The sequence below is a fragment of the Chelonia mydas genome, chromosome 6 (assembly GCF_015237465.2).
Source record: "Chelonia mydas isolate rCheMyd1 chromosome 6, rCheMyd1.pri.v2, whole genome shotgun sequence".
Taxonomy (NCBI): Eukaryota; Metazoa; Chordata; order Testudines; family Cheloniidae; genus Chelonia; species Chelonia mydas.
The window spans coordinates 28,742,181-28,758,185 of NC_051246.2; the positions used below are offsets into that span (position 1 = coordinate 28,742,181).

Below are 16,005 nucleotides of genomic sequence, written 5' to 3' on the forward strand. Positions count from 1 at the left end.
ACACCATGGTGCATAGCTACACACATCAGTGAAAGGCTCTGGCAGGCCTCCCCCTGGTGGAGCCTTTTCCTGCTGCTGGAGCCTTTCCTTGTAGGGTGTGGGGAGGAAGGCTCCAGCAGCAGGAAAACAGCAGGATGCTACACTGCTAAAGATAGAATAGACAGGGGAGACACTGGTTGTGGAAGTAGAGAGCCATGTAGGATACATACTCACTGTCATGTTCTTCTGTACCAGATATGGACTGGTCAGAGAGCCTGCTTATACATACCAGATGTGTTCATCATAAGATCCTTTAATGCTCTGCCAGGTATGGCTCCAGATTAGCTTAAAGTATTTTACATACAGTGCTACCTAGTGGCTGATACATATAATGCAGTTTAACATTCCATTACATGTCCCCATTTAAGTTCTACATTCCTACCATTTACACTATCACACTGTCTTTGAAGTTCAGTATGCATCAGTCTGTTAAGTGTCTCTGAATCCTACGGGTTTTGTAATTATGTTATCTGAACACGTAACAACATGGTCATCTAGCTGTTCATTAGTTGCAATGACAAGCTATGGTCAGTTTGGAATCCTTGGCTCTTGTCATCTTGTTCTGCATCCACTATCTGTAGAGTTGTTCTGTTGAGTGTTTCTCAACATTTTTGACACCAGGGACTGGCTTGCTGCCTTCCTAAAATATGTCAGGGAGATCTCAGGGAGTGACCAGCCCACAGACTGGTTGTTGAGAAACATTGCTGTGCATTGTTCTTTCTGAGGAACAAACTGTAAATGTTGATGGTTTCTGTTGAACTCTCCACTGTTGGTCTTGATCACATACAATCTGGGCACTGAATTCTTTTTCTTTACAACAGCTGGAGTTGTCCATCCTTTTTCTCCATCCAATTTGACACAAAACATGGTCATCAGGTTCTACATTGGTAATTCTCTGAGGGACGCCTGTTATAAAAGTGTACATAGGTCTATTGGCCTTTTTAGCTGATTTTGCTCCTCTCTTCACATCTAGCCACTTTGGAAATAGGGTATTTTCCAAAGCTGGAACAGTTGTTCTGAGTTGTCCTCCCCTCAGGTGTTGTGCTAGACTATATCCAGTAGCTGTTATTGGTGTTGATCTGTAACTCAGAAGAGCAAGGAAAGGATTTTCTTGGTTGTCTGTACAACTCTCAATGTGTGTGTGTGTAATACGGGCTGCAAGTAATATGATCAAAACTATATTTTGTTCAAAATTACAAATTCTGCTACAGTGAATTGTGGTCTGTTGTCCATCATTAGTTATTCTGGAATACCAAAATGAGCAAGAATGCTTTTCAGTTTCTCAATAATACTGCAACATGTTATGTCTTTCAAGTACATTATTTCTATATACCTGGAAAAATAATCCACAATGACCAGGTAATGATGTCCTCTGAATTTACATAAATCTGCAGCTACTCTCTTCCAAGGTCTGTCTGGTAAAGGTGTTTGTACACTGCATGATTCAGCATTGTCTCTTAAATTGATTTGTACTATTGTTGTTCTACAAACTATTGTACTGTTTCTCAATAGCCCATCATGGCTGTCATAACTACAGCTGAGAAGGTTGTTCGTCTTTGATCCTTTGATCACGTGCACTCAATGCATAGCTTTTGTCTTTGTAAGTTGTTTCTGTGGTCAGCTGGCCCATGCAGTTCTGAATACCTGCAGGGCGAGCTAGAGCTGTCAGGTGACTTCATCTCTGGGAGGGGTTGGAGGTGATTGTAAGTCCCTGCTGAGATGACTGTGATGTCAGCTCCTGAGCCAATTTTAAAGTTAATAGTCTTGCCATGAATATTCAGTTTCACTCTCCAGGCAGGCTCTCGCATCACAAGTGATAGATCCCAGAAACAATGGCTTTTGATTGTAATATGAGCAAATTTCCTGACACAGATGCAAAATGTCCATATGTCATGCATTTATTACACCATGTGCCTTTAGCTGGACATGCATCATCTCTTGGGACATGACTTTTTCCACACCTCATGCATGCTAGCTGGAATTTCCCTGTAAGGGGGCAGGACTCACCACCGCAGCACCTCTTGCTGGCCGTCCTGGGAATTAGCTCTCGTTTCACCAAAGCACCCTCATCTAGCAGTGTCTGGCCTGTCGTCACTCTCGCCTCCACCTCTAGGATCCACGTTGTTCCCTGGACGGCAGCAGCCTCTTCTGGACACAGCTGTGCCTCACTCAGTTCTCTCCCCCATTCCGGGGGGACCCGACAGATCTCAGTCCAGCCATTTGCCTTGGTGGCAAACTGCGGTCTCTGGTCTAGCCACTCCCCTCTGTGGCAAACTGCAGTCTATGCTCTGGCCACTCCCCTAGGTGGCAAGTGGCAGGGGGTGCAAAGAGGGGACCCAGGCCCACCCACTACTCTGGGTCCCAACCCAGGGACCCTATAGCCAGCAGCCACATATGCCCCTCCTCCTACACCAGTTTCTTTGTGGAGTTTGTTTGCAATGTGAAATCTTGAGTGGCATGCTGATGAAATACTGCAACCATTTTTCCTTTTTCTTTCTATCTGCAGCCTTTGTTGCTGTTTCACTTCTGTTTCTGTTCTTAGTTTACTCCTGACACCATATCCAGATATGTTTCAGAGTAGCAGCTGTGTTAGTGTGTACTTAGGAGTACTTAGTGTGTACTTAGGAGTACTTGTGGCACCTTAGAGACTAACAAATTTATTTGAGCATAAGCTTTCATGAGCTACAGCTCACTTCATCGGATGCATTCAGTGGAAAATACAGTGGGGAGATTTATATGCACAGAGAACATGAAACAATGAGTGTTACCATACACACTGTAATGAAAGTGATCAGGTAAGGTGAGCTATTACCAGCAGGAGAGCGGGGGGGGAAAAAAGCTTTTGTAGTCCCGATATGGACTCAGAGCTTGCTTATACATGCCAGATGTGTTCCAGATAAGATCCTGTAATGCTCAATTTAGTTTAAAGAAGGTATTTACACAGACTGCCCCTCATGACTGAATAGTATAATACAGTTTAACATTCCATTACACCCACATGGTTCAAGCATGTCTTTATTCAGCCAAGCAGTGCCTCACTGTCCACGCAGCTATTCATACCCGTACTAAGGGGGTATGTAGTGCATGTACGCTACACACTTCTGTAAGGAGTGTGCAGTGTAGCCATAACCTCAGTCAAAATAAAGGCCCTATTCCCTTACAGCCTCGTCCTACTGAAAGACTTCCATTGACTTCAACTGGCTTTGAATCAAGCTCATAGAGCAGGGGTAGTCAATTATTTTTTTTCAAGGTCCATATTTCTTGGTTAAGGTATAGTCAAGATCCAGACTCCAGAGAAAATATTAAAAAAAAACTAGTAACAATAATGATAATAATAAGTAAATAAAAATATTTCAGGGTCTGTTCAAAAATATGTGGCTGTTCAGATTTGGCACGCGGTCTGCCTATTAACTACCCCTGTCATAGAGCGATGTTAAACATCAGGCCTAAAGGCCTTTTTGCGTGTCCTGCTAAGCAAAAGCAAAGCTACTGTGTGAGACGAGAGCTCCATTCTAAATGTTCCCGTTGGGCTCACTCGAAATTGCTCTTAGGCAGAAATTACGGACTTGTGATTTGGAATTGTGATTTTTCCCCCCTACCAGCCCTACTATGAATTATTGCTCACTTCACAAGGGTGGCATTGCAAACATTAGTTAGTTTGTAAACGGTTCTTTGGATGAAAGAAGCGCTAGGAATGAATATTTATTTTAGATAATAAGCTCTGGAATAGATTCTGGGTTATCTGTGTTCTGGTCCCAGTGTTACTACCAAACTTCGGAGTGACCTTCACCTCCCTGTGCCTCAGTTTTCTCATCCGTAAACTGGGGATAGTTGGTACCAACCACCCATGTAAGAGCTTTGAGATCTGTGGATGAAAAATGCGCTGTATGTGCTCAGTAGGATGGAGGCTCAGATAGCAGACTGCTGGGTGTAGGCGTAAGAGCAGACTAGAAGGGGCCCCACCCTCAGGCTGGGCCTCTGGTTGCTACTCTAATAGAGGTGATAAGTGACTACGGTGGTTGGGCACCTTGTACTTTGCCCTGTAGCTGTGCAGGCCGCGCTGGCTGCAGGATCACTGTGGGGAGCAGCAATGGGCACGTTGCATTCACCGTACCCCAGCCGCTTCCTCGGGCCCTGTAACACGGGGCGGTGCAGTACCAGTGCCGGCCAGCAGGAGGCAGTGTGCAAGCTGGCGCCCGCTCTCCCAGGCCTGGGGGTGGAGCCTCATGCCCTGATCAGCCCCAGCCCGTCGCTAACGCCCGCCCTGCCCGCTCCCGCCGCTCCGGCCTGGCCTGGCCTCTCAAGCTGGCCCCAGCCCGGCGCATTGGGGACTACAACTCCCAGGGGGCAAAGCGGGTGGGTGGTTCTTCCCCCCCTCCCGCTTTGCCTCATGGGAATAGCAGCTCCGGGGGCTGGGAGCTGTCGCTCAGGAGTGGCTCAGCGGGCGGTGGGGACTCGGCTTCCCAGTGTGCTCCGCGCGGGCCGCCGTGGTGGACCGTTCCCTTCCTGTGCGCGCGCCGCGCTGCGGGGAGCGGCCGGATGTACCTGCCTGGTCCGCGCGCTGCGAGGAGGAGCGGTTGGGCCGCGCTCCGTGAGGTACGGGCCGCGCGTGCTCCCGCCCTGCCCGCGGCGGGCTCGGCCTCGCGGCGGGCACCGCGGGGCCTGGGGCTTGGGCCGGTCGGTTCCCTCGTCGGCCGGGGGCTGCCCGTCCGCCCTGGGGAATTGCCCCCTGGCTAGCCCCGCGGTCACAGCCCCCTGGCGCCCCCACCTGCCCCGGAGTCACGGCCCCCTGGCCTCCCTTCCCTTCCCGGCGGTCACAGCCCCCCTGAACCGAGCCCCGGCCCCTCGCTGGGATCACAGCCTCACCTCCCCCGGGGTCATAGGTCCCCGAGCTCCGCCCCCATCTCAGTGTCGCAGCCCCAGCGTCCCAGAGCCTCCTTCCCGCTCCACCGTCTCAGCCCTGCCTGTGGGTCGCAGCCCCCCCTCTCCTGCATCGCAGCCCCTCCCCAGTGCCTCCCATGCATCATAGCCCTGCCTGGCTGTGTGTGGGGGTCACAGCCCCCCCGACCCTCCTTACCATAGCCCTGCCTGGGGACCACAGCCCCGCTCTGTGTTGTGGGATCACTGCCTTGCCCTGGGGAGCTGTGAGCTCAGCACATGACATGCTGTGAAGCTGTCGGACACGGCTGTCTGTCTAAAATACTGACGTGACCCCCTAGTGCTAGGGTATGTGAGATCCATCACCGACAGCTGTCCCCTCTAAAGCCTGGCCCTGGAGGCGTGGGTGTGGGAACAGCTGGCCTGCTGCAGCTGTCTGGGGTGACTGTGCTCTCTATCTCCATCACAGGCAGCAGGAGGAGGAGGAGAGCCTGACTGACTGACTGAGAGCAGCATGGAAGATTCTCCTGGGGACCTGTCCATTCAGAGAGATGCCATCCTGTCTGAGTTGTACCATATTCAGATCACCACCAAGAAACTGTGAGTCTCCTTGGGATGTAGGGGTCCCTGCTCTTGGCCTTTGTTGTCAAGGTGGAAGAGGTTTTTCAAAGCTTGGGAACTTTTCCTTTTTGTCTTTCTGCCAATCCCAGCTGTGGTGAACTGCCAATTTGAAAGCAGACCTTATGCAGGTACATTTGCTCCTTTTTCCTTCATTTAGTTTGGAGGATTGCAGTTCTGCAAAAGCTATTGAACCATGTGCTATGACTGTAAAGTGTCATAGGGCCAGAATTTCAAGCGCTCATCTTTCACTTCACCCAACTAAAGGCCATATTTTCAAATGTGCCCATTGTGACATATGTCCAGATTTTACTTCAGAGGCTGTTCTGTGCCAAACAATTAAAAATGCTGCACACGATATTCTGCAAATTTCTGCAGATTTTGTCAAAATAACACTACATAATCACACCGGTTTCAGTTATTTTGGTAATTGATTTCAAAATATCTGTCAGCAAGTATGTCTAACAATACAGACACAAAAATTCCCCCAGGAGTAGAGAGTTAAAGAAACCCCTAATACAACCCAGTTCCTGTTTCTCTGTCACTCCCCACCCCCCGACCCCCACCCCCCTCTTAGCCCAGCCCTGGGGGCCCCCCAGCCAATACACCTCTCCCCCTCCCACCTAGCCCAGCTGTGGCCCCTCCCCTCCTGAAAACCCAGGGATCCAGCGGGAGAAACAGCCTGATGCTCAGTCCCAGGCTTTCACAGAGTTTTCTGCGTGCTGCCCTCTCCTTCCCTCTGGGCATGCTGGGACTGCAGCTGCCAGGAACCCTCTACTCCCTCTCCCTCCTCTCAGCTGTATATTCAGTGTGTGAGCTGGGCTTTGCCAGATCCAGGACCCCACTGGCAACTAGCAGCACTAGAGCCCATTTTGTGGGGGAAAGGAAATTCTGTGCGCACAACGTTAATTTCTGCAAAATTCTTCATTGCACAGTGGTGCAGAATTTCCTCAAGCATAGGCAGCGACTCTGTGGGTGCTCCGGGGCCCTGAGGATCAGTGCCTCCCCCTCGTGCTTCCTCCTCCTGCCTGCCATGAAACAGCTGTTTTGCGGTGTGCAGGAGGCTGGGAGGGAGGGGGAGGAGCGAGGACACGGCACACTTGGGGATGGGGGAAACTGAGTGGGGTGAAAAGAGGTGGCGGGGGGTGGAGCAGGGGAGGGACGAGGTGGTGGGGGAGTGGGGCCTTGGGGGAAGGGGTGGAGTGGGGCAGGGCCTGGGACAGTGCTGGGGGATCGAGCACCCCCTGGCACTTCGGAAAGTTGGCGCCTGTGTGTCCCCAGGAGTAAGATTTTTAAAGGAGTTCAGGACCCAATGTAAAAAATCTTGTTCTCTTATTTTGGTGCCTAGCTGGTTGCAGGTTTTCAAAATTTGGCCCCGACTGTGAATGCTCAGCTCTTTTGAAATCTGGCCATAGTTTTCTCCCCTCTCTGTCCTGCAAATTTTACTGCCATGGGTGTAGTGTGCAATGCTGTTCATGATTACTATTATTTATCAGTTATTCTTGTTGACCACACTGATTTTGACACTCCTCTGCTAAAATTCTCTTTTCATTTTGTTAAATTCAGTTCTCGATGGGGTATTTTGTAGCCACTGGAAACTAAAGAGAACATTTTTAAAACATCTGTTGTTTTTCTTTCCCCTTGAACTCAGGCTGGGACCATGAATTTTGGCATTGGCATTATGTCCTGAGTGGCTTCATTGGTGTGTGTTTCAGTGGAAAGTGCAGAGTTTTTTCCAACCTAAATCCCAGAAATGTCTGCAGAGTTTTTATTAGCACAGGCTTGTGTCAAAAAGTAGGAATCAGTGCCACAGTTGGAGATGACTGAGAAATGTGCTAACAGTTCCTTTTAAAATACCTTTTTTTGCTACCTTGTGATGTAGATATTTGTTTTCTAGGGTACAGGAGCTGAGATCCTTGGTGGCTTTAACTGACCCAGAGGAAGGGAAATTGTTTCAGTCTCAAGAGACAGTGAGTGACTAGCACACTTTCCATGCCTATTTACAATCTTTATTGAAAACCTATATTTATATAGTTTAGGCTCATATTTTTTCTACCTTAACATTTTACAGTGTATTCATATATTTATATATTAGGGGAAAAAACCCTGAATTGTTAATTAAAACTGGTGTACTGGTAATAGCAAAAACCTATTTTAACTAGTCCTGTATTCTGAAATAAGCCCTGTATATGTGCATTAATTGTACACATTCATTCACAAAAGAATGATTTTATTTCAAACAAAAATTTATCAAGTGACAGAATGAGGTACATGTACCTGAGATTTGTAGTAATATGACTTGACACAGTGCATAATGTCAGTCATGTACAACATCAGTTGAAATAAGGACAATCACAGTTTTTTTTTTTTTAAATAGCACAGTGGATGCTGCAACCCCTTCCTCAGTGAGCCCTGAGAATGCTGAGCTCAGAATATAGTAGGGATCGTCTCCTCACACTAGCTCTTTTCTGTTTCATTTGCAGAACTTCTTAAGTCACACAGTTTTCCATGGCCTTGAATTGCTGTGATGTGAACAGATGAGTCTCTCAGGACATCCTGTTCTGATGTGATTCTCATTTCACAGATGAATTTATTTTTGTTCTTTCTCATTCCAGGCTTTAAAGTCACTGGATATTTGGAAGACCTTATTTGCTGTAGCTGGGCCTAAGCCAGAGAGCACAGTTGAGTAACAGCCCAAAGATGGGAGATGAAGGTGCTGGTGAGCCCTTTATGGGTATAGTGGCTGGCCGGGCCAAAGATTATGAGGGCACCCTACCTTCTGACACAGTTTCGCTCAGTGATTCAGACTCTGAAGACTTCGGCTTAGTGGATGAAGCAGAAGTTGATACGATTTCTCCAGAGGAACCACCGTCTTTGGATGACATAGGTTATGGATCAGATGAGATCCCTGATTCTTCAAACAACAACCTTAAGTCTCCTGTCCAGCCATTCCATCTGAAAGGCATGAGCTCTACCTTCTCGCTGCGGAGCCAGAGCATATTTGACGGCCTGGAAGGGGCAGCCAAATTAGCGGTGCCGTCTATGGCTGAAGATAACATTATTGATGGGAGGTTTAAGCGCCCTCTGCCCCCACCCACTCCTTTAAGCAAGATGGCCGCAGAAAGCCTTGGAAGGCAAAGCAAGCCACCCTCAGCTCCCAAAAGCTCTCCAGGAGTCCCGGACTACGTGGCACACCCAGAACGCTGGACAAAATACAGCCTGGAGGGAGTTTCAGAGTCTAGTGATAAGACCAACAGGATGGCTGCCATGGAGTTCCTAGAGGGCTTGAAGAAGAAAGGAGGAGAACAAAGCTCAGCTACCCAAGAGAGCTACACCCCATATTTCAACCAGGACCCCTCCAGCCATGGTGCTGGAAGGATAATATTTACCAAACCCACAAAGATAGGCATGCGTAGTTCGGAAAGGAAAAGATCAGCAGAGGAGGATGGTAAGAAGCTCATGAACACAAAGCAAGGTCTGAATGAGAAATCTCCCAAGAAGGGCAATGACTTGAGTGAAGAGGATGAAGTTGAGCTGGGCCATTTAGACACTGAAGGGAAGAAGATGGTGGAGGAAGAGGAGTGGCTGAAGTTGGAGGACCTGGGTACAAAAAGAGAACTTGGCACAGGTTCCACTCACACAGGTGAAGATGCTTTGGTGGAAACCGTAGGGTTTCACGGTAGTAAGAAAAGGAGTAGGAAGCATTTCCGTCTCAAAGCAGACGATGAAGAGGCTGAAGAGTCTTAAGAGAGAAACTAATTATACCCATCCAGAGGCTTCAGTGTTATTCCAGAAGGCTACCTTTGTTTGCTCTCTCTCAGCTCAGATCTCACTAGCCGGGCAGGTGGCAGGCTTTTTGTCTAGCACTCAGTTTTGTGGTCTCCAAATATACTATTTTTAGTACGTTTGTCAGAAAGTACAAAAACCCTATACCTGCAGGGAACAGTGTTGACACAGCACCTGGAGGGGTAGGAAGTGGGGTTTGTTTTCTTGAGCAAGCCCCTCTGACTGACGCTGGCACAGCGTCAAGGCCTTGACCACAGAGATAGGCTATCCTAACACAAGTACTTCAGCAGGGAGAATGAGGGATCCAGGAGGACCCCCTGCCTGTCCCTACTCTTCCACCCTCTTAAAAAAATTAGAACCCCCTGGCCAGTGCTGTAGAAGTCTGGAATCAAAAGGGATCAGGATTGAAGAGGAGCATAGAAGGTAGAGTTTTAAAGTATTAAAAACCAAACCCAGTAGGATTAAGTCGATATCCTGATTTCCCTTAATGTGTATGTCCCTAATTGGGAACAGGTGGGACAAGGATTGAGCCATGCTTCCTGCACTGCCACTGAAAATAGAAACACAGTAAGTAACTGGCCATGAGCTGAGAGGGCACAATCAGGAGTGGCCAATTAAATGGGTTTTAAGGTAGTCTGAGTATTTTCCCTTGGTGAATTCTAATGTATCTTATTTGGTAAAAGTTTAAAAGAAACTTGAGGCCTGTTGAGACAAAACATCTTTGGAAACATTTAGCAAAGACCTGCGTGAGAGCCTCAGTCGCTTCTCAGCATGCTGTGCGTACAACTGAAATGTGTGTGACAGCCGACTGATTGGTCAAGCAGCCACAAGCTTCCCCCTGTGTGCGTGTGATGTGCTGTGCTGATGTCTCACCTCCATAAGATGCAGTGCTTCCATTTTGACTCTTAAGTAGACTAATTGGAAGGGAAGGACTTGTACTAAGAGATTCTCTTTATACTTTGGATGTCAATAAAAACATTTAGTTGTAATTTGGTTTCTGGGTCTGTTTTACACCTGTAGGTGTATTAGTATCCAATAACTATGAATATTAGCAGAGAAGTATAGACATGGTTTCATTTGGCAAGGTGGGATTTCAGGTAAGAATCTGAGAGGATTTTACTCTAAATATGTAGAGAGAGGCTTTTTCCCCCTCTCTTGGTCTTACCACTTTGTTTTTTTGTAACACTGGAATAGTTTACAAGTGCAAATGGAATCGTTAACAGAACTACAATGAATGTTGAACTTTTACATAGCACTTTGCAAACATTCTTGTGAGGCAGGTTAGTAAGTACTGACATTTGCCTTTGGTTAGATGAAGGAAAACTGAGGTTGAAAGGTTATGTTCTTAGAATGGATATTCATACTATGTTTCTTAGCGACTGGTCCATGGACTAGCACCAGTCCCTGAGATCTCCCTGACAGGAAGGCAGCAAGCCAGTCTCTGGTATCAAAAAGACTGAGAAACACTGCTATAAAAGACAGCATATTGCTTAGGCCTTTTGGCTTGATTTATCATGGCCAGTGTTCTAGATTAACCATTTAATAATATACAATTAATCAGCCAAATTGTAATATTTGTAACTGGACAGTAAAAGGCCATCTCTTCTTTCCTTGGAATGTGCAACTTCACTAAATTCATTCATTGTAGCTAGAGATCCATTGCTTAAACCCTCATGCAAACTTGGGAACATTACTGATAGGGTACTTGAAATCTCTAGAGAGAAAATTATTGGCTGCAGGACAGGAACTATGGCTGCTTTTTTGCTTGTGCAGTCCAGAGCACCTGGTTGTTGCTTCCAGAAACCTGTAATGTACAATGGGTAGAGGATGGGGCAGTAGTGCCAGTCTTGTGAAACCGATCTTGTCCAGGACAGATTGGCTCGGAGTGCAACAATGAGGAACAATTAGAGTCTATGGATATTCATAGGACATACCTAGTACATAAATCCTGCTGGTTTGAAGGGGACATACAAAAATTCAGATGAGGTATAACTTCCAGAGTTGTCACCATATATTTTGCTTTCAAATAAGGATCTGAATTCACTGATGACATCAGTAATGACAGGAAGTGTTTCGGTTTGACAAACTGACTACTTCCTAAACACACAATGGCCCTAAAGCAGTAGCCATTGGTTCCACCTCTCTGTCCCTAAAGGTGAATGAACTTGTAGCATGGATGCCAAAACTACTCCCCTGTGTAGGCCACAGTGATATGGCACAGCTGACTTGAAAATAAGATGAACACATTCCTATAGTAGGAGGAAGTCCTTAACAGCTTTCTTTCCATTAACAAGAACCTCTTGCTTCTGAGCATAAAAGGCATTATGAACCGATCTTCCTTTTTTGTGGGTGGGTGTGGTGATGGTGGTTTTCTGAGATCAATAAACCTGACTGGGGAGGTGTGTAACTTACCAGGATCAGTATTTATGATACATAGGAGCCTACAGGTATAATATTTTCAAGGAAATCCAATTTAATTGAGGCCTGTCCATCCAAGAAAGCCAGAAGTCCAGTACATTTTGCTAATAGTAGTGTATGTACATGAATCCAAAAGGTTGGGCACTATCCATATAAAATTACAGGAAGAGAACCTTTTAAGTAGTAAAATTCTGTTTATTTGTGTATGCTGTCTCATACAAAAGTATAACAAGGTTTCACAGCCTATATGTACAAATAAAGTCATAATGTCAAATATACAAGTGTAATATTTGTAGCTACTGTAATGAAAAGACAAACGGTGAAATGTTCATAGGTCTAGTTTTTCGGAAAAACAATTGTGGGGTAGGATTTGATTTTTCAGAGTCAGACAAGAAGATGAGAAAAGTCAGAAGATTTCTTGGAGGTAAGGGAGCTGTTCCAACTTCTGGGGCTGCGTTGGGAGAGTTTCTGTTGCCCACTACTAAAGCAACAGAAGTCTGGCAGCAGGCAGAAGTCTGGCACTCAGGGAGCATAGTGGATAGAATCAAGGGGGTGAGGGTAGTAGAACAATTATGTACTTTGGGTTTTGAAATGGACAGCAAGCCAGTGAAGACTTGAGGACAAAAGATGTTTCAGTTTCTGCATATGGGAGAAGTTAGGATTAAGGAAAGGCCATAAAGGAGGAAATTACTGTAGTCAAGATAAGGAGGAGATGCTGGAAAGTATAACCATTTGGGGATGAAAAAAACTATATCAGTGCAAAAAGCTGGCCTCTATGCTGTTGAAGTCCTGGGTTATTTCCTGATTAGCTTTTGATTAACAATCTCTAGGGAAGTAAAGAGCCCATGAAACTGAGCTTTCTTCAGCAAACAGATGAGACAACTAATTTTACTGCGGTAAGTATCACGCTTTTTGTCAGAGTAATGCCTCTGGGAAGAATACAGGGAATAACAATCAAGAAATGAAGTCCTCAGTAAAAAAAAAAAAAAAAAAAGGGGGGGGGGGAATTTGAGACGGGGATGGTATCTGGAAGGGACTGGAAGGCACAAGTGTTTTAGAAAATACAGTGATGGTATCAGTCGGGAGGGCATCAGAGAATGTACCAGGGGGCAGTGAATATGTTTATTATCATGACTGATGAAGTAAAAGCTTGGAGGAAGTACACAAGCTACAAGAGTAGGGTAGAGGAGAGAGCCTTTATATGGCTAAAACAGGAGCTGCCAGTATGGATTAGATGGGAGGATAAGAACCAGGAAATGGGAGGTGGAGGAGAAACTAGGAAAGGAGGATGCAACAAAGAGCGCATGCAGCGCAGATGTTACAGGAGATGAAGTGGTTCTGGAGTGTAGTGTGGGCCCTGTCTGGCAACATGGCAGGCTTTTTGAGGATCCAGAGATTCATGCAAGACACGGTTGCAGGGCAAAGGAGGATGAAAGTCTGACATGGACAGAGAAGAGTTTTATATATCACAGGTGATTGCCTCTAGCAATTGATCTGCTTTTCCTTAATGTGGGTAAATAGGTTAAGAGAAATATGGTAGGCACTCTGTGCGTAAGGACAGGGGATGAAGTGGGGGAAAAAAAAAATCTCACTGCCCTGTTAACTACATATATAAATACAGTGAGAAGGAAATAGAAGACCTCTGATACACAAATACATCAGTGGTGAAATCCTGGCCCCAACTTAATGGCAGTTTTGCCACTGACTTCAGTGGGGTTGGGATTTCACCCCAGAAGTACTTCAAAATGGCAAACTAATCTGAGGAAATGAGAACTTAATTTAATTATCAATGTACATCATGTCATTTTCAGACTCTTCTGTATGCTCTTTGCCTTCGCTTCTTTCTGGTAGGATTGTTTGATTTGTGCTGGTATTCATAAAACCTAACAGGATTAAAAAAAAAAAAATCAATGTATTAGTTTAAAAGTATTCTGAAAATAAGCTCTTACAATAACTTTTGGGGTCTTTGGGGAGCTCTACAAAATGTAAGCAGTTGGTGAAAAGCTACACTAGGCTGCACCATTTTTGCATTTTCCACTTCAGACAGTAAAAACCTTTGTTTTAGTTTCTGGTCAATTTCAATTTCTGATTCTCATGCAGTGATAGTACTACAATGGTTGGGTAGAAAATGCTGCAAGGGAATTCTTGAAAAAGAATGGAAATATTTTTACATAATCTAATCTTGGGGGGTGGGGGTGGAATTTGCTATTACTGCCACTTTTAACAACAGTCCATTATTGCAAACTCTGTTGAGAGAAATAGAGGTATATGGACTTAGACTCAACCATCTCATGACTTTGTGTCGAGTGAACTGTGCCTTACTCCAGAAGTTGAACACTGAAAACTACTTTTAATGTTTGGAGAATCTTATGCTTTACTATGCAGATATTCTTGTGTGTTCCACATTACCCCTTACATGACTGGGAAAATTTCAGTCAGTTGTGTTTATATTAGTTAGGATTGTGTAGTTTGTCATGGTAAACTTTGGGAAAAATCAGGGAGGAGAGATGGCAATAAAGTCACAAGTCATAGATAGAAGCCCAGGCCCTGACAGCCGTTAAATGAGTAATCCGTAATGTTTTGAGACCTTTCCATGTCAAGACCTTGTGGAGTTCTTAGTTACCTCCCCTGATAGTATCAATTTTATTTATTTATTTTATTTATTGACAGACAAGAAAGATTAGACATGGAAAACATCTATTAGGTCAGACTGTCTGCAGCCACAGTGCAAGATTGTTAATGTGTATTGCCTATTTCTTAGTCTGGACAAAATTTAAATGTCTCAAACAGTGAGGCTTCCCCTTCCGGTGATACGAGGTCAGATCCTAAATTGGTGGAAGCAGGTATAACTTCGTTGAAGTCAATGGAGCGACACTGATTTACATCCTTTGATAATCTGGACAATTACTATTCTATTACGATTATTAAATATATTGTGGTAATGCCTAGGGTTCAGCCAGGTTCGGGGCCCATTGTCCTAGGTACTAGATAAACCTTTAATAAATGAAAATCCCAGCCCCAAAGAGTCCGTGTTGTAATATGTCTTGCTGTTGGGAAGCTTTTGCAGATCTGCAGTCAAAATGCTCCTTTTCATAATTTCATCCCCATTACCTCCCTACATAATTCCTCTTCTTCTTTGCTATTTACACCCTTTTACTGAATTGTTCACTTGCACTATTTTGCTTTGCAATTATCATTTCAAATACTCACTTGTATATTTTGGAACTGGTCTATTGCACAAGAGGTTATTTTTGCTTAAAGTATCTGCCATGGAAGAAATAACAGCTGAACAGTAGTTAACCTACAAAACAAATAGTGATTGCTATGTTAATTCAATTTCTGTAATCCTTCAGATTAATTATCCTTTGCAAGTCTAAAACGTTGAAAATCTAAGCAGTAGTTATAATTAAACTTCATAAATAGCATTTCTATTAAATCAAATAGACTGAGCCATAAATATCTACATTTCTATTCTTATATATACACAGATATCTGTAGGTGGCACAAACTTTCAACCAGAAAAACAGGTGGCTGAATGTATCTAGCTTAAAATATTTCTTGAGTGTTGCTGTTGAATTTGGCCATCTAGCTTTACATGTGGTGTCAACATTGTTTATTGAATACAAAGTATTTTTAAGGAGCAGTGAAAAATGTATTGAAAAAAAGTTCTGCAATAAAAGTAATAAGATAAGCCACAAGGCCAAAAGTCCACTGGGGAGCTCTAGTGACATGGAAAACAATAAATGTACTACTTAGTACTTGGATAGTGCTTAACATTTTAAAGCTGTTTTACAAATGTTAATGTTTATTTAAACACCAGCCGCTTGTCATCAGAAACTTAAGATGGAATTTCCTTGTATTATTAGTGTGGCATATTTGTAGGTTAGAATATCTCTTTGAAATGTCTGCATTCAATATGCTAACAAGTCAGTGTAGATCATATCAGTGAAAATATAACTTATGTCAGCGGATGTGGGCATTTTCATAAACTATGTAGAATTTTAACATATGACACTGGCTGGCAGTTGGATTTTTTTTATATCTAAATAGTTAATTTTTATCTCTCTCAGAGCCATGATATTCAGCCTTAGGATAACACTGCAGGCATGAGCCTTTTTTTTTTTTAACCAGCTGGAAATGGCATTTATGCTTTACTTGCTTTATATACAGTAGAATTTGGATTTATCAATATGCACTCTGAGTGACCATTGAGATCCGTGGATCAAATCTTACTTTCCAAAAGCTGGTGCCCATGTGTTGTCCCCT

General features: G+C 44.6%; 2 protein-coding genes across 5 annotated transcripts in view; one reads left to right on the forward strand and one right to left on the reverse strand.

The window, feature by feature from the left end:
• The first annotated feature begins 4,370 nt into the window (after window positions 1-4,370).
• Window positions 4,371-10,310, forward strand: TSSC4 (tumor suppressing subtransferable candidate 4). 4 transcript variants are annotated; one of them, XM_037899645.2, is made up of 4 exons: window positions 4,371-4,635; window positions 5,387-5,517; window positions 7,433-7,505; window positions 8,151-10,310. In XM_037899645.2, the coding sequence occupies exon 4, from the start codon at window positions 8,236-8,238 to the stop codon at window positions 9,280-9,282; it is 1,047 nt and encodes a 348-aa protein (XP_037755573.1). In that variant the 5' UTR covers window positions 4,371-4,635; window positions 5,387-5,517; window positions 7,433-7,505; window positions 8,151-8,235; the 3' UTR covers window positions 9,283-10,310. The 4 variants fall into 4 exon arrangements, with proteins under 4 accessions (XP_037755573.1, XP_037755574.1, XP_043404678.1 ...); XM_043548743.1 differs by having other exon boundaries at window positions 4,629-5,265; XM_043548744.1 differs by lacking the exon at window positions 4,371-4,635 and adding an exon at window positions 4,640-5,005.
• A 596-nt stretch (window positions 10,311-10,906) lies between these two features.
• The window catches only part of TRPM5 (transient receptor potential cation channel subfamily M member 5), a 59,411-nt gene continuing 54,312 nt past the window's right edge, over window positions 10,907-16,005 (reverse strand). The window contains exons 24-25 of the mRNA XM_043548745.1: window positions 14,950-15,040; window positions 10,907-13,622 (exon numbers count right to left, since the gene is read on the reverse strand). Of these exons, the coding sequence (XP_043404680.1) occupies window positions 13,519-13,622; window positions 14,950-15,040 (195 nt within the window). The 3' untranslated portion in view covers window positions 10,907-13,518. The remainder of the gene's footprint in view (window positions 13,623-14,949; window positions 15,041-16,005) is intronic.